This window comes from Equus quagga, chromosome 14 (genome assembly GCF_021613505.1).
Source record: "Equus quagga isolate Etosha38 chromosome 14, UCLA_HA_Equagga_1.0, whole genome shotgun sequence".
Classification (NCBI taxonomy): Eukaryota; Metazoa; Chordata; class Mammalia; order Perissodactyla; family Equidae; genus Equus; species Equus quagga.
In genome coordinates, this window is record NC_060280.1 from 85,268,347 (window position 1) to 85,292,453 (window position 24,107).

At 42.7% G+C, this 24,107-nt stretch overlaps 1 protein-coding gene across 3 annotated transcripts; it reads right to left on the reverse strand.

Annotated features, from left to right (window-relative positions):
* LOC124251883 (zinc finger protein 709-like) lies at nt 1–15,010 on the reverse strand. Of its 3 annotated transcripts, none has more exons than XM_046684824.1 (5): nt 14,893–15,010; nt 4,126–4,244; nt 3,364–3,490; nt 3,098–3,158; nt 1–2,708 (listed from the first exon to the last, which is right to left on the reverse strand). In XM_046684824.1, exons 3-5 carry the CDS (start codon nt 3,395–3,397, stop codon nt 1,613–1,615), a joined length of 1,191 nt encoding a protein of 396 aa, XP_046540780.1. In that variant the 5' UTR covers nt 3,398–3,490; nt 4,126–4,244; nt 14,893–15,010; the 3' UTR covers nt 1–1,612. The 3 variants fall into 3 exon arrangements, with proteins under 3 accessions (XP_046540780.1, XP_046540779.1, XP_046540778.1); XM_046684823.1 differs by lacking the exon at nt 14,893–15,010 and adding an exon at nt 5,407–6,379; XM_046684822.1 differs by lacking the exon at nt 4,126–4,244.
* Between the last annotated feature and the right edge of the window lie 9,097 nt (nt 15,011–24,107).

The window sequence follows — 24,107 nt, forward strand, 5'->3', positions numbered from 1 at the left end:
AAAAACAATATATGTTAAGCATACAATAGCTTACAAAAGTTAATAAATTATTTCTATGAAACAACTACAGAAGTGTTCATTTCACAAGGAAATGCACGTAGTTTTAATGACATACAATCAAACATTATTGAAAACGTATTGAGGGAATATGTTCAGCTACAAGTAACAGGAAACACAGGTCTTCCTGACATGAGAAAGGTGATTGTTCTGATGTGGAAAAACTGGGTCAAGGTAGCCACTGCACAGTGCAGCAGAGAAACAAACTCCCATGACCTTCTTTTTATGCCCCATTGTAGATGTCATGGTGAGTCAGGAAAATGTGCTCACTAGCACTATTAACAGTATGAGGTGTCTCCTATACAAATTAGACTTTATATGGATATCATCTAGAGAAGAGGGGCATCAGAGAATACTCCCAACCACAATACTCGGAATAAGCTTCCTGGTGGACACAGCAGGGCTTACAAAAAGAGAGTCATGTAACAACAGGGATAAGTTCTGAGAAATGCATTGTTAGGTTATTTCACTGTTGTGAAATATCACAGTGTACTTACACAAACATCACAGTGTACTTACACAAACCTAGATGGTAAAGCCTACTACACACCCAAGCGATTGGTACTAATCTTACAGGACCACCATCATATATGCAGTCCCTTGTTGTTGTGTGTCCTCAAAGCTCCCACATATCCATCTCTCTATATGGTGGCTCCAAAATCTGACAGATGCCTTGTTTGCTTCCACCTTCTAAATTGCATGCAAGTGAGGGTACTGGTGAATGCTAACATGGAACCATAAAGGGGATGGATTGTGGAAAATCTAGTCCCTAACATTATCCATAGAGGGACTATCGCTAGCTCTAGATTTTGTTGCCCTATCAGGTCTCTCTCAACTCAAAGTCTATTCACCCAATACCAGTCAGAAGGAAGGACAAAAAGCAAAGGCCCAAATGTGAATAATTCACATGAAAGTACACTCGTTTCATAAACTTGCCATACATAAAAATTTTTTCTAACTATTTATTAGTATAGAAAATGAAAAAAAGGTATTTATAACCTTTATCCCAAAAAAGGAGCTTTCTCAGTAAGAAAGGTAGAATGTATATAATGAATTAGGGATATCCAGGAACTATCACAGGCCAGTAGGAAAATCCCAACAAATACCAAACTCTCATTTTTCAATGGCTCCTTAATACAGAACAAATAAAACATTATAAAAATATTAAATTTAATTGTATGTTAGAAATACACTTCAATTCACCCATAGATCCAAAAGGCTTCAAAGAAGAAAGGGAAAAGTATTAACCAATTTAAGGAAAAGGCACTACTTATTAATCTTTTGTAGTATTGTTGAAAAACAATTTGCAGAATTATCTCACCTCACTATTCATTTCTGAAAGTAGTAGAAATCCACAGTTCAATGGTGCACTTTGAGAAAGAGGCTTAGAAAACACAATTTATTTATAAGTTTATATTTAAAAGACTTTATAGGAAGTCTTTCATGTTCAGAGTTTTCTGGAACATTACACATGGATTAATTTCCATCAAGCTTTCTCAAGTTACTTATATTTTCATTTCTTTTCCATGGGAGTTTTCACATGTAAGGATGTGGGTTAACTGAAGTCTTTCCTACCCTGCTTATATTCAAGAGGTTTTATCCAGTGAGTCCTTTCATGCCTTCGGAAGTAACTGCGATGATTGAAGGCTTTCCCACATTTTTCACATTTATATGGTGTCTCTCCAGTATGCATTCTCATGTGTCTTCGAAAGTTTCTGTGACAAATAAAGGCTTTCCCACATTCCTTACATTCATAGGGTTTCTCTCCAGTATGACTTCTTTCATGTTTTTGGAAGGAAGGGTAATATCTAAAGGTTTTACCACATCGCTTACATTCATAGGGTTTCTCTCCTGTGTGACTCCTTTCATGTAATTGAAATGAACTGGGAGAAATGAAAGTTTTCCCACATTCCTTACATTTATAAGGTCCGTCTCCAGCGTGAGTGATCATGTGTACTTGAAGGTTTGAGAGAGCAGTACAGGCTTTCCCACACTCATAAGGTTTCTCCCGAGTGTGAGTTCTTTCATGGTTTCGAAGAGAACTGGGATAATTGAAGGCTTTACCACATTTTTTACATTCATAGGGTTTCTCTCCTGTGTGAGTCCTTTCATGCATTTGAAAAGTTTGGTGATATCTATAGGCTTTTCCACATTGTTTACATTGATAGGGTTTCTCTCCAGTATGAATTCTTTCATGTATTCTAAGTGAACTTGAACAAATGAAGGCTTTCCCACATTCCTTACAGGTATAGGGAGCATCTCCAGTGTGTGCTGTTATCATGTGTCTTCGAAGAGTCGTGAGCCACATAAAGACTTTCCTACATTCCCTACATTTATAGGTTTTCTCTCTATTGTGATTTCTTTCATGCTTTTTAAAATATTGGAAATAACTGAAGGCTTTCCCACATTCCTTACATTTATATGGTTTCTCTCCATATTTTTGATACTCATATGGTTTGTAACCAGTATGACATCTAATGTGCCTACTAAGGGATGAATGACTCATGAAGATTTTTCCACACACACTGCATTCACATGGTTTTACTCCAGTAAGAGTTTTCTTGTTCAGATTGAGCTTTGGAATAAGGCTGAAATTTTCTCCACATTGACTACCCTCTTCACTTTCACAGACTCTCTCTACTGTATAACTTCTGTAAAAAACAAGAAACATATTAGTAATGATTTTATATGTATTAGTAAAATATTTGGACTACATTTTTATGACTTATAGCAAAAGTGTAGGTTTTCTACCTTATCTGAAGTGTTTGAAATTGAAGATACTGAATGCTCTGCAAGAGGACTTCACCCTTGCTATTGTCAAAACAGCGATGTTCATGTATATATATAATTATTAACACTGTTCCCAAGTGAAATATTTTGCAAACACTGAACATCTGTCACATTTCAGAGAGTAATTTGGTGAAAATATTCTGAGAAATAAATGTGAAGCAGGGGTTGTTTTGTTTGCTTCTTTTTAAAATTTTCTAACATGTCAGGATGCTCACATGAAATACTGCTTTCCATTATGAGTGTGACTCACTTTAGTATTCTCCTCCGATTTTCATCTGAATCTTCAATGTCACGATCTTCCCATTTTTTTCCTAAAATGCAGATCCAGAAAAATAACTCCAAAATATGAGAAATTATACAAAAATTATTACATCCTTGGTCCACGATGAGCTATGACCATGCCTAGTTTATTTACCAAAGTCCTCCCTTTCCACATTCCACATCTTAGAACAATGCTTATGGCCCAGAAACACTTGTTCTTTAATTGACAAACTGAAGGGAAGTTGTCATCCTCACCTACTGAGGCCAGGTTCCTGAAGGTTTCTCGCATCACATCTCTGTAGAGTTTCTTCTGTGAGGGATCCAGTAAAGTCCACTCCTCTGGGGTGAAGTTCACAGCCACGTCCTCAATGACCACTGACTCCTAAAACATCACAGATATGTGTAGAGTAGGAAGCATGACACTGATAGCAATGGACATCTATACTCCATTTACAGGAAGGTTATGTATGATTCTGTCACCTCCAAACATTTATTCTATGACTTGATCATCAGAAACTCACTCTCTGTCCACACTTCTTCATAAATTTAACAGCATCATGAACACATGGAAATTTATTACACATTTTTACTGTGAGCACATTACATCTTATTTATCGCTAATTCAGATTCCAGAGCATGTTGGAAAATAACAGATATGCTATGCAAATGAAAGAAATATTATCTTTTTTTTTTTTTTTAAGATTGGCACCTGAACTAACATTAGTTGCCAATCTTTTTTTTTTCCCTTCTTTTCTTCTCCCCAAAGTCCCTCAGTACAGAGTTGTATATTCTAGTTGTAGGTCCCTCTGGTCATGCTATGTGGGATGCCGCCTCAGCATGGCTTGATGTGTGGTGCCATGTCCACACCCAGGATCTGAACCAGTGAAACCCTGGGCTGCCGAAGTGGAGTGCTCGAACTTAATCACTTGGCCATGGGGCCGGCCCCCAAATATTATCATTTTAAGACCATCAATTCCTTGTGAGAAAAATTCTTTCATGTTCTTCCTTATTACCCACCAGTTAAAGCACTCCATGAGGCAGAAGGTCAAATCTGCATGAGATTGTAAGAAATAACGTAGTGAGAAACTGGAAGGTTTTTCTTCTATTCTCTCACCAAACATGAGAGTCCAGGTGACCTGTGGAAAGCAAACTTTTAACAAGGTTCAGCTGGACATATCATCCTACAGTCCTCCAGACCATTAAAGTAATCAGGTGTAGTTGGCTGAATATAAATATTCTTTTTTTTTTTAAGATTTTATTTTTTCCTTTTTCTCCCCAAAGCCCCCCAGTACATAGTTGTATATTCTTCGTTGTGGGTCCTTCTAGTTGTGGCATGTGGGATGCTGCCTCAGCGTGGTTTGATGAGCAGTGCCATGTCCCCGCCCAGGATTCGAACCAACGAAATACTGGGCCGACTGCAGCAGAGCACGTGAACTTAACCACTCAGCCATGGGGCCAGCCCCTGAATATAAATATTCTTGTGGAACAGTTTTCTTTTAACTTGTATAATATTTATCGCAGACTCAATTCTTCCTTTCTCTCTCTGTCCAATTTGATTGGGCTAAAAAGTTATCTGGAACTTAGAGCTCAGACATGAGGAAGAAGACATGACAACTTAGACCATAAAATCCCTATATTCACGTGCCTCAGGACAGCTTTCAGCCAATTGTTAGAACAGACAGTGAGACAGTAATGTGCCAAAAGAGCTCTTTCCAGGCCAACCCTAACACTGGGCCCTGGGCCTTGCTGCCCTTGGGGAATAAGTGAAGAGCTGCAGATTGCAGGGGAGTTCACTGAAGTCCACAATGGTTTGATGGTGAACTTGCCCATGATTATAAGATACATAAAGGTGTCAGCAGCACTTTCCTTCAAAAGAACACAAAATCTCCATTCTCCTACTTCAAAAGGATGTCTTTCCCAACCAGCCATTCCAGAGGCTGCCTTCCCCTCATTTGTCATTTCCAAGTTCCCCCATGGAATAAAGGAGCATGACAGCTCAACCTCTGAGCGTAAGAATCCGTTAGCTGATGGCACCACACACTGCCAATAGGGAATGAAAGGGGTTATTACTTCCATAATTGATGTCTCTGGGGAGAGTAAGGCTGGCCTCTCAAGCGGGTATGAAATAGCATGAGAGGGCAAGGAAAGATGCATGGACTTGTTCTTTTGTTTTTTTTTCTTTTTTTTTTGAGGTTATAGAGTGCACCAGGGTAAGAGTTCACACACAAAGGCAGGAGTTTGCATAGATTCAATCTTGTGCAACCATCCAAGGAGGAAGCTCTGAGACTCTCTTATCACCTTGGATTGATGTGGGTCCCATGGGAAGGAGGAATGAAGCTCCAAAGCTGTCAGCAGTCAATCATCAAAAATTGGAGTCAGAAACTTCTGGTTTCTGGTCTGGTATATAAGTAACTTATAAGCTGTCATTCCTGATCTCACAAGAAAAAAAGTGAAAAAAACTTGAAATGAACATCTCCTCTTAGATCCATGAGAGCATTTAGGTCACAGAGCAACTCGGTGTCTTCAAAATTTGAAAAGAGAAAATAAACATAGCATTTTGAAACATGCCCCACATATTCTGTTCTTAACATGGCCTGTAGCCCCCAAAAATCTATTTCACCAGAGTCTAATGCAAAGACAAAAAAGACAGAACACAATATCTCTGAACCCTTGGAGAACCTTCTTTAAACAGAAACACATCATGGGATACCTGAAGGAAAAGACAGACAGAAAGAAACAGAAGAACCAAGTGAAGTAATAAGATCAAAATAACGTAAAATTAATGATGGCCAGCACAGTGCACATCCAGAAAGCTCAGAGAACACTAAACATGATAAACTACAAATGTGCACACCCAGGATATCACATTCAACCTAGAGAAAAATCAAAGACAGAGAATGCATTGAAAGAAGCCAGAGGGGAAAACACCTTAGGTGTAGAGAAACAAAGATTAGAATTGAATTGCACTTCTTTTCAGAAACCATGCAAGCAAGAAGAGAGTGGAGTGAAATATTTCAAGTTGTGAAAGAAAAGAATACTCTCCTAGAATTCTGTTAGGCAAAATTATCTTTCAAAAACAAAGGCAAAATAAGAACCTTCTGAGACAAAAATTAAGAGAATTTGTCATGCGTACACCTACTCTGAAAGAAACATTCAAAATTTCATCAGAAAGAATATAAATGATGAAGGTGGAGGATCAGAAAAGAAATAAATGAAGGTAAAATATCTTTTGTATTTCTTATCATAATTAATGTAACAGATGATACTTTGTTTAAAATAATATTAGGGGGCTGGCCCAGTGGCGCAGCGGTTAAGTGCTCGCGTTCCACTTCAGTGGCCTGGGGTTGGCCAGTTCAGATCCCGGGTGCAGACATGACACTGCTTGACAAGCCATGCTGGGGTAGGCATCCCACATATAGAGGAAGATGGGCATGGATGTTAGCTCAGAGCCAGTCTTCCTCAGCAAAAAGAGGAGGATTGCAGCAGTTGTTAGCTCAGGGCTAATCTTCCTCAAAATAAATTAATTAAAATTTTAAAAAATGTGTAATTGGTATGCTGAGAGAAGAAAAAAAAGAATCAGATAAAGTGCTCAATTAAAGCTGGAAAAGGCGGAAAAAAGGTGGACGACAAAAAGAAACAACAAGGGTAAAAATGGGAAACAGGATAAGATTTGTAAATACTAATCCAACTGTACAATAACTACTTTAATCATCAGTGGGCTCAATACAACTGAGAGATACAGTAACACCCGATTTTTAAAAAACAGAGTTATATATTGTCTACAAGAAACCCACTTTCAATATAAAGACACAGATAGATGAAGGGTAATGGGATGGAGAAAAATAGACCATGCCAACACTAATCAAAAGAAAGCTGCCACAGGGGCTGGCCCCGTGGCCGAGTGGTTAAGTTCGAGCGCTCCGCTACAGGGGGCCCAGTGTTTCGTTGGTTCGAATCCTGGGCGCAGACATGGCACTGCTCATCAAACCACGCTGAGGCAGCATCCCATGTGCCACAACTAGAAGGACCCACAATGAAGCATATACAACTATGTACCGGGGGGCTTTGGGGAGAAAAAGGAAAAAAAAAAAAATCTTTAAAAAAAAAAAAAAGCAAGCTGCTACAGGCATATGAGTTATAGGCAATGCAGATTCCAAACCAAGGAAAACTGAGAGATAGAGACGGGCATTAGATACTGATAAAGGGGTCTGTTCTCCAAGAAGGCACAGCAGTCCCTCATGTGCACCTGCATAACAACAGAGGAGCAAAACACATGACAAAACTGACAGAATGCAAGGAGAAATAGATGAATCCAGTGTTACAGCTGTAGAATTCAACACCCCCTTACCATGAATTATAAATTCCAGTGGGCAGGAAATGAGCAAGGACAGAGGTGAACTGAACAGCACTATGAAACAACGGGATTTCACTGTAATCTATGGAATACTTCATACAACAGCAGAATATGAATTCTTCTCAAGTTCACATGAAACATTCCCCAAGACAAACCACATTCTAGGACACACAGCACACCTTAAATTTGAAAGAACAGATATACAAAATATGCTCTCACATCATGCAGGAATTTATCTAGAAATCAATAACTTAAGATAGTTGGAAAAACCCTAATACGTAGAGATTCAACAACACACTTCTAAATAATACAGAGGATCAAAGACATAGTTCTAAGAGAAATGAAAAATTATTTTGACCTAAATAAAAGGAAAAGACAACACATCAAAAGTTCAGGGGTGCAAAAAAAGCAGTGCCTGGAGAGAAGTTCATGACATGGAACAAATACACTGGAAAAAACAAAGATCTGGGATCAATAATGTAAGCATTTACCTTAGGAATCAATGAAAAGAAGAGCAAATTAAACCCAAAGTGGGCTGGCCCAGTGGCGTAGTGATTAAGTTTGTGTGCTCTGCTTCGGCAGCCTGGGGTTTGTGGGTTCGGATCCTGGGCATGGACCTACACACCACATCAAGCCATGCTGTGGCGCTGTGCCACATACGGGAAATAGAGTAAGACTGCCACAGGCGTTAGCTCAGGGACAATCTTCCTCAAGAGGCTCAGGCACAGACATTAGCTTAGGGCCAATCTTCCTCACCCGCCCCCAAAAAATTAAAAAAGTAAACAATTATGTTAAAAAAACATTAAACCCAAAGTAAACACAATTAAAGAAACAATAAAATTAGAAATCAATGTCATTGTGGGAAATCAATGGAGAAAATTAAAACACAAAAAAGCTGGTTCTTTGACAAGACTAATAAAATTGATTAACATCTAGTCAAGATAAAGAAAAGACAGAAGACAAATTACTAACATCAGAGAGAAAAGGAGGGGGAAATGAAAATAAAAAAGGATTTGATAAAATCCAGCACCTATTTATGATAACAAACTAGTAATACCAGGGAACTTCTGCTTCTTGAAAAAGAACATCTTTGTGAATCCTGTAGCTAAATTCATGACATCTGTTCCATATGACGTGTTTGTCTCTGTGAAACAGCAGAAAGAATTCACAACAACAGAGAGAACTCCGGAAATTAATAAGAAAGTATAGCAAGGTTGAAGGGTACAGACATCAACTCCTTCCCTCTAAACCCACACAAATAGAGTCAACCGATACTTCACAGAGGAGGAAAGGCACTTCAATGGTAAAAGAAAAGTCTTTTAAACAAATAGTGCTGGAAATAACGGATATCCACATGCACACACATCCGCATGCACACACACAAAACAAATGCAGACACAGGCCTCACACCTTTCACAAAAATTAAATCATAGATCTAAGTGTAAAGCGCAAAATTAATAAACTCCTAGAAGATAATATAGGAGGAAATCTAGGTGATCTTGGGTTTGGTGATGAATTTTTAGATACAACAAAAAAAGCAAAGTCTGAAAAAGAAAAAACATAATATCATTTCATTAAAATAAAAAACTCCTGCTCTCGGAAAATGTTGAGAAGGAAAAGACAAGTCACAGAGTAGGAGAAAATCTGTGCAAAACACGTATCTGATAAATGACTGGTATCCAAAATACACAAAGAACTCTCAAAACTCAACCCTAAGACAAACAACCCAATTAAAAATCGGCAAAAGATTTGGACAGCCCAGCAAAGAAGATACACAGATGAGAATCAGGCGATATGAAAACATGCTCCACATCAAATTTCATTAGGAAATTGCAAATAAAACAATGACGTATCACTACACACTTATTAAATGGCTAAAATTCAAAACACTTTGAACATCAAATTCTGGTGAAGATATGAACCTACAGACAATCCGCATTCATTGCTGGTGGGAATGGAATTTGGTGCTCCTACAACGGAAGACAGGAACTTTCTTTTAAAACAAAATACACTCTTACTGCATGGAGTAGGATCCAGCAATCACACTCCCTGGTATTTTCCCAAATGAGTTGAAATCTTATGTTCACACAAAACCTACACATGAGTGTTAGCAGGTGCCTTATCCATAATTGGCAAGAGTTAGCATTAAGATAGATGGACGTCCTTAAGGAGGCAAATACACAACCAGGTAAATCCATCCGATGAAATGATGGACACGTGTCATTATACATTTGCCAAAACCCATACACCGTATAACACAGAGTCAATGCCAATGTGCACTGTGCACAGTAATTTATCAACATGGGTTCAGAAACTGTAACAAATGGATCACAGTAGTACAAAGTGTGAAAAAGAGTACACACTGTGTGGATGCAACGAGAGGGTTATGTGGGAACTCTCTGTAAATTCTGATCAATTTTTCTGTAAACCTAAAACTGCTCTAAAAAACAGAAGTCTATAGAAAAAAAAGATGAAGATGGACTCATTACAATTCATCCCTCATGACTAACTAATGACTGAAACGGTTCATCTTTCATTCAACTGATCTCACTAAGCCAGTCTGGTGCTCTATGAGCCTGAGACCCGTAAGGGAGGGGAACCTTCCATCGAATGCCTTGTTGGAGAGCATGGCACTGGTATCCTCTGAGAAGGGCCAACGTCACTATCGGTAGTGTCGAACTCCAAGGAGGATGACGAGTGTCCTGGTGGGTCCTTGTATTGTAGACCTAGCAATGTACAGACAAGGGGCAATTCTTAGATAATAGTTTTGTTTTTTTTTTTAAAGATTGGCACCTGAAATAACAACTGTTGCCAATCTTTTTTTTTTTTTTTCCTTTTTCTCCCCAAATCCCCCTAGTATCTAGTTGTATATTTTAGTTGTGGGTCCTTCCAGTTGTGGCATGTGGGATGCCACCTCAGCATGGCCTGACAAGCAGTGCCATGTCCACGCCCAGGATCCGAACAGGTGAAACCCTGGGCTGCCACAGCAGAGCATGTGAACCCAACCTCTTGGCCATGGGGCCAGCCCCAATAGTTTACTAGTCTGTAAAAATATGCAGATGAGGCCAATTTTTGGTCAGCAGTAAGATCACTGCCTGATGTTTGGTTAGCTGTGGTGACCATTGGGTTTAGTTCATCAGGGACATCCCAGTTAAAGGATGAAGAGCAGCAACTCTCCACTGAGCTCCGTCATGTACAAATGTGTACTATCCTTAAAGTCTATGCACGCCCCAGTGCTGTGCAGTCAGTTAATCCCAAGGAACTACCCAGGGAACCAAGGTGTCTGAGAGAGGGGTGACCTCCTCCAGCACCCTAGCATCTTTCAAGGAACTGAAGAAAGGCCATCCCTCCTGCAGGTGGCATAAGCTGCAGGGCCAAGGTTAGGCTCCATCATATGAAAAGTAAGTGTCAGTAGCTGGGCTGAGCTGGCAGGGTGCTGTCTCCAGGGCCAAAGGCATAACAGGCACCTCGGTAGAGGCTCACATGTTCAGTTCTGTGAGAGCCTCTATTTTCAAGAGATCCCAGTACCTGGTGACAATAGCAGCTCTACTGGCATACAGTGTGGGACGTGGGGCAGTTTCTTCATCAGGAGCCTATGGACAACTTAAGGCCCTCCTCCAGAGAGCCTCACATCACTGCCATCAGGGTCAGAGGCCTCCTCCGTGACAAGTGGTCGCTTTATAAAGTGTAAGGAACCCAGGTTTAAGTTGGGCTTGAACTAATCCCTTTGCTGTGACAAACTCAGACTGTGGGTGTTCTCCACTCTAACCCAGAGGGTCAGGACCTTTGTTGCAATAGATGCAGGGGCAGCCACAGAGTTACTTAGGGGTCCTGGTGAGCCCTCTGGAATCTTGCTACCTACTGGCTGCCTTTCCCCGTGTCTTCTTTCTCTCTGAAATAACTGCTCTTTAAGGAGTGACCATCTGATGGGCTCACTTCATTCATAGGGTATAGTCTCCCTCGTACCTCCCAAGATTCCCTGCTAATGTTGGGGCAACCCCAGCCTCAGTCACTCCTTCACTCTAAACAGATAGATTCCAGCGAAGACACTAACTCAGGACCACTGTGATGAGGGCCCTTTCTCATACTCCTGCTCCCAAAGGACAAGGAGTTACCAAAACCGCCAACTTGGGGTCCTCTGTACACAGAACCAAGGCTTGGTGGGGTCAACAGTGCAACACAGGGCAGCACAGCGCCCAGGAGAAGCTGCCCAGCAAGCAGCAGCCCACAGTGCAGGAGCCTCCAGGCTTTCTCATCAGCCTGTCCAGGGAAGAAGGCCCGGGGAAAAGGGAGGGCGAGGCTTAAGGGTTCAGTAGTCAAACAGCAAATACATGGACCCTGGCCACTCATTACAAAAACAAACACAGGGTAAGGAAAACAGGCATTCACACTGGCTTGTTTTTACATAAAGAAACACTAACAGGATGATGAAGCAGTGGGCAACACTGGTCATGAGAGGGAGGCTGGAGTCAGAGCAGAGGAGCGGGGCAGGACGAGCAGGCGGGGAGTCTCCTTAAGGGAGTTTCTTTCCTCTCTTCGGAATTTTTCAACCTTCTCATGCATTACTTATTTTATTTACTTAAAATAAGGAGAGGAATTTATATACACCATATTCCTATGCTTGATCATCATCATTATCATTTTTTAAAAGATTGGCACCTGATCTAACAACTGTTGCCACTTTTTTTTTTTTTTTTGCTCTTGTTCCTCAAATCCCCCCAGTACACAGTTGTATATTTTAGTTGTGGGTCCTTCTAGTTGTGTATTATTTTTAATTAACTTTGGCATTTTAAAATTAATTTAATTTTTACTTTTCTACATAGGAAACCACTCCAAGATTTGATCCTTTAAACAGTAACAGATATAAAATTGCAAACCATAAAAAAAGAAAACTGAAAAATCCATTTCTAATTAAAAGGATAAGGGGCATTATAGTTTGTCCTGCATTATAGAAAACATTGAAGATATTTTCAGGAATGAGTAGCATACTATAATACTTTAGAAGTTTGCAATCAAGCCTTTAACTGTACCAGGAATCTGAGAGGTTTACATAAGCTTTGAGGTGTTTTCCCCATATCAATGAAAACAGAAATTCACATGCTTTTTTCCCCACAACCATTAAAAGAGGAATTCATCTGTCTTAGGAATAGTACAGCCTTTTAAATGTCAAAGTTCTCTATAGTAAGGAACATACAAAAACCGACCAAAAAATGGAAAATGGACCTGAGAACTTAAATATACTCATCTCACATCTTGAGGTTCTCGTGCCTAAATGGAACAAAAACTCTATTTGGTTCCACAATTTTTTTTGCCGTATTCACGTAGTATCTGTCAATCAACTTACATTTAAAACCCCAAGTGCTAATGGAAACTAGAACCAAAGGGCTACAACTTCAATTGATAAAGGAATCCAAGGACAGAAACACGAATATTCCACTCAGCTCAAAGAAGCAGCCTGCTTGCCTGCAGTTCAGAAGGAAAATCCACACTCAGAAAGTTAAACATATTCCCAGACTTGTGGTCTAGACACTCCCAGTTGAGACAGAACCCCTGGAGAGGGTCAGTCCCTGATGAAGGAGGGTGGGGATCCCTGAGCAGCCACAGGAATGCACTCTGGGAGCCCCACACACCCTCCCACTCCTGTGAGCATGGAGGCACTGCCTCCCCCAGGCTCCCATCCTCACAAGTGAGGAAACTCTCAGCCGGATTCAGTCTAAGCTTCTGACCCACATGAACTCCAAATTCACGAACCCTTTGTCTACAGGACAGAACACCTGATCTTCACAGACTTTCTCAACGTGCACAGATTACACTCTCAGTGCACCTACAGTATGGGTGCAAAACTCAAACATAACATTTAAAATGTCCAGGCCTAAGGAACCACAACCTCAGAAAGGGCGTCACTCCCCACCCCATGAGCACGTGCACCCCCAGCTTTCCAGGGCTCTGCAGCTCCTCTCTGGATAAGGGCTCCTTCCATGGGGGTGTGAGCAGTAGGACAGCTGCAGGGGGAGGCTCCCCAGGAAGGACAACTGGGCCTTCAAGGCCTTCCCTCTGCAGGCTCAAGGGGGCCTTAGCTTAGACTCACTGCCCTCAGGCCTCTGCTCCTACTGGAGATGCTCTGGGACACGACTGATACTTCAAATACACAGACCCAGTGTTTGAAAAATTCAGCAAAATCACTCAAACCCAGTGTTTCTGTGTTAAGGAGAGAAGAAAAGTGTAAGTCACTTTTACTAGCTCAACCAGAAAACCCCAAATATCTATTCCTTTCAGAAAAAAAGATGTCAATTATTTTCATGGCAAGACTTTGTTTTGTAAATAATCATACTTGAACATTTCCGGTCTGCAAGTCTAAACCCTGGAATTTCATTTGAAATCACCCAAAAGTAAAGAAGAGTCCTCAGAAACTTACTACACATACTCGGGAAGAAAAAAGTGAAACAAAAATTCTTAATAAACGGAATGTAATACTGTAATATTTTATTTTTTTTGAAACTCAACTCTCTTTGGAAATACTTTATACCGCCTTTCAAGCTCTATTAATTAAATACATTTTGTCCCTATTGAAAAACGGAGACTAAATAAGTCAATACATCTTTTCAGAGTGACAAACCCAGGTAGGGGCAGCGCTGACAGGACAGATCACCCAGGAAAATTTCCAAAGAGGAAATTCCACCCAAAGGACTGACAATTACATGTCTGTGCCCAGGACACCTCCTGGGAGGAGAGGCGGAAGGAATTCATACAAGGTGCTTCCAGGTAGTTAATCTCGGCTTCCCTCTCATGTAAAACATCAACAGACAAAAAGTAAATCTTTAAAAAAGAGCCATCCACGGCTCGGTGGAAAAAGGGTAAACCATAAAATATTAGGTCTATTTGAAATGCACTCCATTGGACAAACTGTCGACGATGCTGTGAATCGGGGAGGGGAGTGCCAGGAAGGATCTGGAAATTCAGGGATTTATTGTCGGTCCTGGAAGAGCTGGGGGGACAGGGTCGTGGCTTTAAGACTCTGCTCCCCAAACATTTAGAAAACTCATGAGAAAACGGGTCCCCTCCGAGGAGAAAGGAGGCCATGGAGACCCCACAGACCACAGTCCCTCCGCGCACGGACGCCGGAGACCGAGGCCCGACTGTCCTGCGGACCCTCCCGCGGGCCCCGCACCGTCTGGGACACGCGGGGCTGCGGGTGCACAGCGGCCCAGAGACGCTCCGGCCCAAGTCGCCGCGCGCAGGGACCACAGGACGCCCGGGGCCCGGCTGCCGGCCCCGCCCCCACGCTGCGGCCGGAGGGGCCTGAGGGCCGAGCGGCGCCACCGCGGACTCGGGGCTGCAGACCCCGGAGGGGACCGCTGGAGGCCGGGCCCGCCCCGCCGCTTCCCACCAGCCCCTCCTCCCGCATCCTCACCCCGGGACTGCACACTCACCATTTCTAGGGCTCCTGGGGCCCCCGAGTCCTTCCTACGAGCCCCACGGCCAGTGCAGGTCACAGGGTGACAGAGGCTGCAGCAGAGCAACAGGGACCGTTAATGGCAGGCGACACCTAAACACGCGCAGCTGGAGCGAGAAGGGACGTCCACGCCAGTGCGGTGCGTCGCCCCACCCACCAGCCCCAGCGGAGCCCCTGATTGGACAGTTCCCAATGCCACACCCCCTAGTGTCTGAGTGACAGCCAGCAGGAGGACGCGTGGCTGGGCCGACCCACCTTCCGCCTCTGGGCGGCAACTTGTCCTTATCTGGAACCTTTGCATTTAAACAGAACTGCTTCCTGGCCTGGGGCTGATTCCGTTGTCTTCCTGCAGATTCTTTGGTTTGTGTGGTCACAGGTATGCCAAGGGAATTCCTGATTCGATTCCAGATGAAGTACAGACAAGAGAGTGACCCACGCCAGACGTGATTGGTACAAGTGTCTTGTGTCCTCCAGGCATCAACGGCTTGGCCTAAGACTTCAAGATGTCAACATTTGAAAAAAGAAACCAGTTTAAGAGGCAGAGAGTTTATTTCGGATCAAAGAATTGCAATTCCGGGAGCATAGCTTCAGGCAGAAGCCCAAATAGTGTCCCACTTACAAAGGTTGAAAGCAAAAAGTTTTTATGAGAGAAGGAAGGGGATTATTATATAAAAAGAAGAGATAGGGGCCGGCCCGGCCGAGTGGTTAAGTTCCCACGCTCCCCTACGGTGCCCCAGGGTTTCGCTGGTTGCGATCCTCGGCGCCGACGTGGCACCGCTCATCAGGCCACGTTGAGGCGGCGTCCCACATGCCACAACTAGGGGGACCCACAACTAAAATATATACAACTATGTACTGGGGGGGGGGGTTGGGGAGAAAAAGCAGAAAGAAAAAAAAGAGATTGGCAACAGTTGTTAGCTCAGGTGCCAATCTTTAGGGAAAAAAAGAAAGAGATAAAAGGAAAATCAATTTCTATGGGTGTTAATAAGGTAAGTTGTCCCTGGCTATACATAATTGGTGACTGACCCTATCTGCAAACAGAAAGCCCAAAATTTTCAGTCTTATAATCAGATGTTCCTTTCTCTGTTAACTTCTCAAACAATTAGTTGAAAAACAGTGGTGGTTTTAGGTTTGGCTCAGGCCAAGGTTCAAGACAGCAAGGCAGTTTCTCTGGAAAGGCAGCTCCAACTCCATCTTAAAATGGACCCACTAAAGTCAATTTTGACATTTTCTCCTTTCCATCCAGATCTTTCTTTGAAGGTGTTGCTGGTCCATCACTGAAAAGCATCACTGATCCCTTGTCACTAGGAAGGCTCATTCCTGGTATGTCGTATCCCACATAGGAGGGACAGCGATTTCATTAAAAGCCTTATGCCACATTTGAGCCACAGGAGCACCAGAGCAGAGCAAAGTATTATCCTCAAGTTCCTTTAAGGGCAAACATTGTAGTTCCTTGAAGTTTCTCAGACGAAGGCTCATAGGCCTTAGGAATCATTTCAAAGCATTGAATGACCATTACCCAAGTGGTGTTTTTATAACATCAAGCTATGCAGAAGAGAAAGTTTTACAATAGTGACAATTCCTATAATAATAAACAAAATGCTGAGTCCAAATTGGAGCATAGGTCTGAGCCAGGAGGCGATTCCTGAGAGTTGCCAGCTGAAAAGATCAAAGAACCATGGGGTGCCAGTGGGCACAGCATTTAATTGTTTGGCCTGTGCTCAGATTTTGTTTAGTTTCTACTTTGTGAGAGTTGTTTAGCCAAGTGTACAAAAGTCGTTTATCACAGAATAAACCCCACCTTGTTCAGCTAGGAGGTACTCAAGAGCAATTCTGTTATCTAATACAACTGGAGCGAGGGAATCCAAAGATTTATCTTGGGTGGCTGTTGCTTCAGCCACAGATTTAGCAATATCCCCCAGGGTTTTAGATAAATTTCTGAACATATACTCGTTCATGGCAGTGCCTACCCAAGGAAAAAGTATTCTTCCACATCAGGCAGCTTTACTGGGGTCAGCACCACTGGGCGTTGGACACCCCTGAGTATTTGTGGAACTGATTTCACGTTTCAGACTGTGAAGTGGATTCAGAGGTGATGCCCAATGCTGAGTTTGTGACTGATCATATAATGAAATAGGTGTAACCAAAAATCCAACTGCATGGGGCTGGCGCCGTGGCCGAGTGGTTAAGTTCACACGTTCCGCTGCAGTCGGCCCAGTGTTTTGTTGGTTTGAATCCTGGGCGCGGACATGGCATTGCTCATCGAGCCACGCTGGGGCAGCGTCCCACATGCCACAACTAGAAGGACCCACAACTAAGAATATACAACTATGTACCAGGGGGCTTTGGGGAGAAAAAGGAAAAAAATAAAATCTTTAAAAAAAAATACAACTGCATAATAACCTCTAGTTTGATAAGGATTTAAACACTCTGTTCCCCATAGGTCTTTCTGCCAAGTACAGGTGGAAACGTATCCTAAGAGAGCACGAATCATGGAGTCATTATAATGAAATCGACTAAACCAAGGATTTGATGGGTGTGAGCAATTAATAAGGTTATCTGCAGGTAGAGTATAATTAAATTGGCAGAAATCAGGTAGTCTTTTTTTTTTTTAAAGATTGCCACCTAACAACTGTTGCCAATCTTTTTTTTTTCCTGCTTTATCTCCCCAAACCCCCCCTGTACACAGTTGTATATTTTAGTTGCAGGTCCTTCTAGTTGTGGCATGTGGGACGCCGCCTCAATGTGGCCTGATGAGCACTGCTGTGTCCGTGCCCAGGATCTGAACTAGCAAAACCCTGGGCCGCTGCAACGGAGCGCACGAACTTAACCACTCGGCCATGGGGCCGGCCCCCAAATCAAGTAGTCTTAATTTTTATTTTTACACATATTACCCTCAAGTCCTTGGAGGTTTGATTGGTTAGGCAAGGAGATGTAGGAGGAGTCCAAGTAAGCTTCGCCCGATATGAAGGTTCAACAGTACAAGTAATACAAGAAGTTAGGGGAGGAATAGTGGAAAGAATGGCAATTAAATGTACTGAAGAATCTCCAGATTCATGTACAGAGCGAGTCCTCTGATGACAAATTCAATAGTTTGTCAAGTTTCCTCCAGAAGCAAGAGATTGGGATATGCAAACATTGGAATTGTCCTTCCAAGAAGAAATTAAGCAGAAAAAGGAAACTATAATCATTATCACAAATGGTTGCCCTTCCATATTTTCTCGAGATAGGAAGAGACTGATCAAAATATGTAAGGAGAACGAAAATAAGTCTGGCACTTAACAGTGCAATTACAATGTGTGTTACAAAGGGAGGGAATTTAGGGTTGAATAGAAAGTTGTAGTGATCAAATTGAAAGGTGGAATAAAGGTACGGGTCATATAGACCTAGTCCAGAGTCTTGGGTTAGCTGTCCACATCAGATGGCATCTGCTTCACTTCCTAATCATTTTTAATTTTAAATTTTCTCTTGGTTTGACAGTCCAGTTGAGTGCAGGAACTTTCTTTAAATGAGAAACATGAATCCAAGGGTCAATGCCTCTAAGTTTGACAGCACAGGGCTTAGTTAATAGTACCTGATAGGGTCCTTCCCACTTGGGTTGTAAAGCAACCTTTTGGAGGTGCCTTTTCCAATATACATAATCACCTGGTTGTAGGTTTTGGAGTTTAAATGTCTTCCTCTCCCAGGAGCACGCGGTGCAAAGACTGTTCTACAAGGCTATGATTCTTACCAATGGCTTTAATTATTCTTTTACAATAGGGGGCATGTCTCCTTTAATTAATTGGATATCAAAGGCAGATCAGGCTACGGGGCTGGCCCCGTGGCCGAGTGGTTAAGCTCCGCTGCTGGTGGCCCAGTGTTTCCTTGGTTCGAATCCTGGTCGGGGACATGGCACTGCTCATCAAACCACGCTGAGGCAGCGTCCCACATACCACAACTAGAAGGACCCACAACGAAGAATATACAACTATGTACCGGGGGCTTTGGGGAGAAAAAGGAAAAAAATAAAATCTTTAAAAAAAAAAAAAGGCAGATAAGGCTAAAAGCATAGGGCGGCCTGTAATTATTTCAAAGGGTGAAAGCTTCTGTTTGCCCAAAGGGGCAAACCTTAGATTAGGAGGACCCGAGAAAGTGCCTTTGGCCAGGTTAACTTAAGTTTTCCATGATTTTTGCCAATTGTGTTTTAATTAAGCCATCTGTTCTTTCTACCAATCCAAAGTTTGGAGATGATAAGCACAGTGGAAACGTTGCAGTAAAGGCCACACTTCACATAGCTGTTTTATAACATGGCCAGTGAAATGTGTTCCTCTGTCACTATGTAATTCTTAAGGAACACCCCAACTGTGGTGCTGGCATGCTGACAAGTGAATGTCTCTACCTAGCGGGAAAACATGCAAATCATTACAAGGATACATCTATAACCCTGAGAGGGGGACAACTGGATAAAATCCATTTGCCATAACTCAGCGTGTCCTTTAGATAGGTCAAAATGACAAGGGGCTGTCTGAACAGATTTCCCTGGGTTGGATTATGGACATAAATTTCCCTGGGTTGGATTACGTTCAAGTCAGTTGGGCTTTCTCAAGCAGCCTTAGATGTATTTGCCGCCGATATTGTTTGACAAAACTTAGTTTGTCAGATGGCCAGTGGGTCATCTGATGGGTCATGTCAAGCAAAAGTTTTTTTCATGGATTCTGGTATTACTGGTTTGTTCTTTGGGCCCTGCCAAATATTAGTTAGTGGGCTGAATATGCGACCATCATCAGTCCAGAAAAGTTTTTCTTGGTGAAGTGCTCTGCATCAAGCATCCTTTACGATCTGATTGAGATCTTCTTTTGGAAGATGTTCAAGGTTTGCATTGACATTAATTTTAACAGAATTTAAGGCAGCTGTTTTTGTTGCTTGATCAGCTAAATTATTCCCTTTCCTTTCGTCTGCATCCTGTTCAGAATTCCCGGAGACTTAGAGACTCGCCAGGGTGGAAAGGAGTCGTGTTGAATTTAGTAATTCATTGACTAAGGCCCCATTTTTAAGTTGGGATCCTCTGGACATTTAAAAACCCCCTTTGTTTCCATAGCATACCCGAATCCTGAACCACTCCAAAGGCATTTGATCGTCAGTGTAAATGTTTGCAGTTTTGTCTTTTGCTAAAGTCCCAGCACTGGTTGGAGCACACAGGTCAGCTTGTTGAGCTGCAGTGGCTGCTGGCAGTGGACCTGCCCCAACCGCATCAAGGTGGGTAGTAACAGCACAATATTTTCCTTCATCATTTCTGAGACAGGGACCATCAGTAAACCAGGAAAGCCCAGCATTCATAATAGGAGTTTCCTGTAAATCAGGTCTAGGTGTCAGTAGTTGGTCACAAACAGTCATGAAGCGTTTCCTCGGGTGGAAGGGGAGGAAGGGGGGGAGGATTAAGACCATTACAGGGAGAGTGTGATCTGAGAAGCGAGCCGACCAGCAGAAAGAGGCTGAGTGTGCTGGCAGTTGGTAGAGCTTTTACCACATGGAGAGCATAGATGCTAAGAGGTAAGCCCAAGACTATTTCTTCAGTGCATGTAGAGAGGGCTCCTGCAGCTGCAACCACTCCTGAGCCTGGGGGGCGTCCTCGAGCTACAGGGTCTAATTGTGGGCTACAATAGCCAGGGGGCATATGTTGTCCTCCATGTTTTTGAGTAAGGAGCCTAAGGCATTTCCTTTTCTTTCGTGGGTAAAGAGGAAGAAAGGGAGTTGAAAATTACGATGCCCTGATGTGAGTGGGCTAAGAAGCTCTTCCTTTAATTGGCAAAAAGCCACATGGGCCGTTTCTTCCCAGTCTATGAGGTCATTTATGTCGGATTTTAGTGAAGTATATAGGGGTGGGGCCATCAAGGAGAAATTCGGCATCCAGTTCCTGCAACACCCTGCAAGGCCAAGGAATGCCTTAAATTGTCTTTAAGTTTGTGGTTTTGGGAAATCTAAAATGCTCTGAAGGTTTTCAGGGTCCAAGAGAAGTCCCCGATCTGAACTCTAATATCCTAAGTATCTGACTCAAGTCTGAACAAATGGAAGTTTTTCTTTAGAGACCTTGTGGCCTTCGATTGCTAATAGTTTAAGGAGGTGAATGCTGTCTGTTCACACGCTTCCTTAGAAGGAAAGCAAAGCAGAAGGTCAGCAACACACTGTAAAAGGGCTGAGCCAAGTGAAAAAATTACGTCTGTTAAACCTGCCTTTAAGATCTGTGAAAAGGGCCAGCCCCATGGCTGAGTGGTTAAGTTCATGCGCTCCGCTCCCGTGGCCCAGGGTTTCCCTGGTTCAGATCCTGGGCACGGACATGGCCCTGCTCATCAAGCTATGCCGAGGCGGCATCCCACATGCCACAAGCCACAACTAGAAGGACCCACAACTATGTACTGGGGGCTTTAGGGACAAAAAGGAAAAATAAAAATCTTTAAAAAAAAAAAAGATCTGTGAAAAGTGAGAAGGGCTCTTAGTCTAGCCTTGTAGCATAACGGTCCAAGTCAGTTGTTGGCTCTCCCAGGTAAAGGCAAATAAAAACAGAGTTTCAGTGTCTACAGGTATGCTGAAGAAGGCACAGCAAGAATCAGAGACAGTAAAGAATTTACTCTCCACAGGAATATAGGTCAGGAGAGTATGGGGGTTAGGAACAACAGGGGGCCAGGGAATGACAATATTATCTATAGCTCCCAGGTACTGAACAAACCTCCATCCTCGTCCATGTGTCTGTCCATGAGGTTCCTCTCAGGGAGGATGGGCGAAGTACAGGGACTAGTACAGGAAATTAAAGACCTTGAGCCGTATCTCCTTTTATTGGCCTAATTTCTGCAAAGGCTTCAGGGTTTAAAGAATATTGTTTAATATTAGGGAGAGGTTCCAGGATCAACCTGAATTTTTATTGGGGTTGTTGAATGAATCTGTCCTATATCCATTGCGGATTTAGAACAGAGCTTCTTGGGAATTTGCTTAGAGAGGGCAATACTCTCTGATTCCCTCATAATTTAAGGGCAAAAACAGTTAGGGGTGTTGAAGGATTTTCAATGCTGCTGGCTGAACTGGGGACTGACTCAACCTCGAGAAATATTCCCCGTTTTGAGAAAAGGAAATGGCAGTTTGGTGTTTTTCTAAGAAGTAATTTTCTAAGAAGTAAATTTCTAAAAAGTAATTTTGCCAGTAAGTGAACAGCAGCTGAGTGGACTAATGCAAAAGAATGATTATCCTGAAGAGGACCCAGCTGAAAGGGCAGGGAGAGAGACAGGTAGGCTGTTAAGGCTTATGAGAAACACCCAGCAGTTGAATCTTTACGGTACTCTGAGGAAGGGGTCATCTGGGGTTGGTGGGGTTGAGCACAGAGAGGATTGCTCCAGTGTCAATTAAAATAGTAAAAATATCATTTCTGATCAGTATGGAGGTTTGGCCAAGGTGGTTAAGAGGTAAAATCGGAAAACCCCTTGTTTACCCTTGGAGCAGCCTCAGTCCATTGGAGAAGCTGAGGGCCCAGGGTTTTAGTCAAGGGCAGCTCCCCTTTCACCGTCCAAACTTTTTACAATAATTGCAAACGTTTTTAGGGTTATTAGTAGGTCTGGGTTTAGATTACCAGGGTTTATTGGAAGAGGCAGACAACTGCTGAAGTTGTAAATTCATAATTTGAGTTGCATTCTTCCTGGCTGTATCATCGAGTGTCTGGGCTAGTTGGTTAGCTAGGTTGACCGGATTAGGAGTGGAAGGTGTTTCCCATTGCATTCTATTTCTTTTAACGAGAAGGGAAAGGTCATATTTAGGCCGTTTACAAACATAGAGTTGAGGGCAATTTTACTCAGGAATCTGCTGAAAGCCTGATCGGGGTTCCTTTTTAGGTTATTTTCTTCTCTCTTGCTGCCCTTAATATTTTTTCTTTGTCCTTGACTTTTGACAGTTTTAATATTATATGCCTCAGAGAAGGTCTTTTTGCATTGATGTAATTGGGAGTTCTATTGACTTCATGTACTTGTAAGTCCAGTTCCATCCCCAGGTTTGGGAAGTTCTCAGTTACTACTTCTTTGAATAAGCTCTCTGCTCCTTTCTCCTTCTCTTCTCCCTCTGGGATACCCATTATTCTTATGTTGCTTTTCCTAATTGAGTCAGATATTTCTCAATTTCTTCATTTTTTTAAGATTCTAGATTTTTACTTGTATATCACTAATTCTATCCTCCATAAGGTCTGCTTTATTTTTTATGTTTTCTACACTTGTGTGTGAGGAAGATTGGCCCTGAGCTAACCTCTGTACCAGTCTTTGTGTGGGAGATGCCGCCACAGCATGACTTGATGAGCAGAGTGTACATCCACACTCGGGATCTGAACTCACCAACCCCAGACACAGAAGCAGAGCATGCCAACTTAACCACTACATCACTGGGCTGGCCCCTCTACATTATTTTTTATTTCATTAATTGTGTTCTTCATATACAGAATTTCTGTATGTTTTTTTTTTAAAGGCTTCAATCTCTTTGGTGAAGTATTCCTTCTTCTCATTAATTTTATTCCTGAGCTCATTGAACTGTCTTTCTGTGTTTTCTTGTAACTCACTGAGTTTCTCTATGACAGCTATTTTGAATTCTCTGTCATTTAGATTGTAATCTTCTGTGACTTCAGGTTTGATTTCTGGAGAGTTGTCATTTTCCTTCTGTTCTGCAGTGTTATTATAGTTCTTCATGGTGTTCGATGAATTGGTCTTCTGCCAGCGCATCTGTGGAAATATCTGGTTGCAGATTCTACCTGCCACAGCTGGGGGCACAGTAGGGGCTGTGTTTTCTTTTCCCACCCCATCTGCTCCTGGTTGTGCCAGTCGGGCCACTCTGTATTCAGACAGGCTGGCCACAGCCACTCAGTGGGTTGTGCTTGTGTGGGCAGGGCCATTGCACTCAGTGGGTGGGTTGTGGCTGGGTTGCAGCTGGGCTGCTGCATGGTGGGAAGGTGAGTCATGCTCAGGTGGGTGGGGCACCTTTCGTGTGGGCTGAGCTGCTGCCACTCAGTGGGGAGCATTCTCACAGGTGGGGCCACTATGTTAGGTGGTACCTGCAGGTCAGGCTACCACTCTGAAAGCATTTGTCTGCAGGGCAGGCTGCCCTCACCTCCACTCAGAGTTGCACCAGCTCCTGTGTGAGGATCTGTGACCTGGATCACTGCCAACAGGGAGGGGGAGGGCTCTGCTCCCC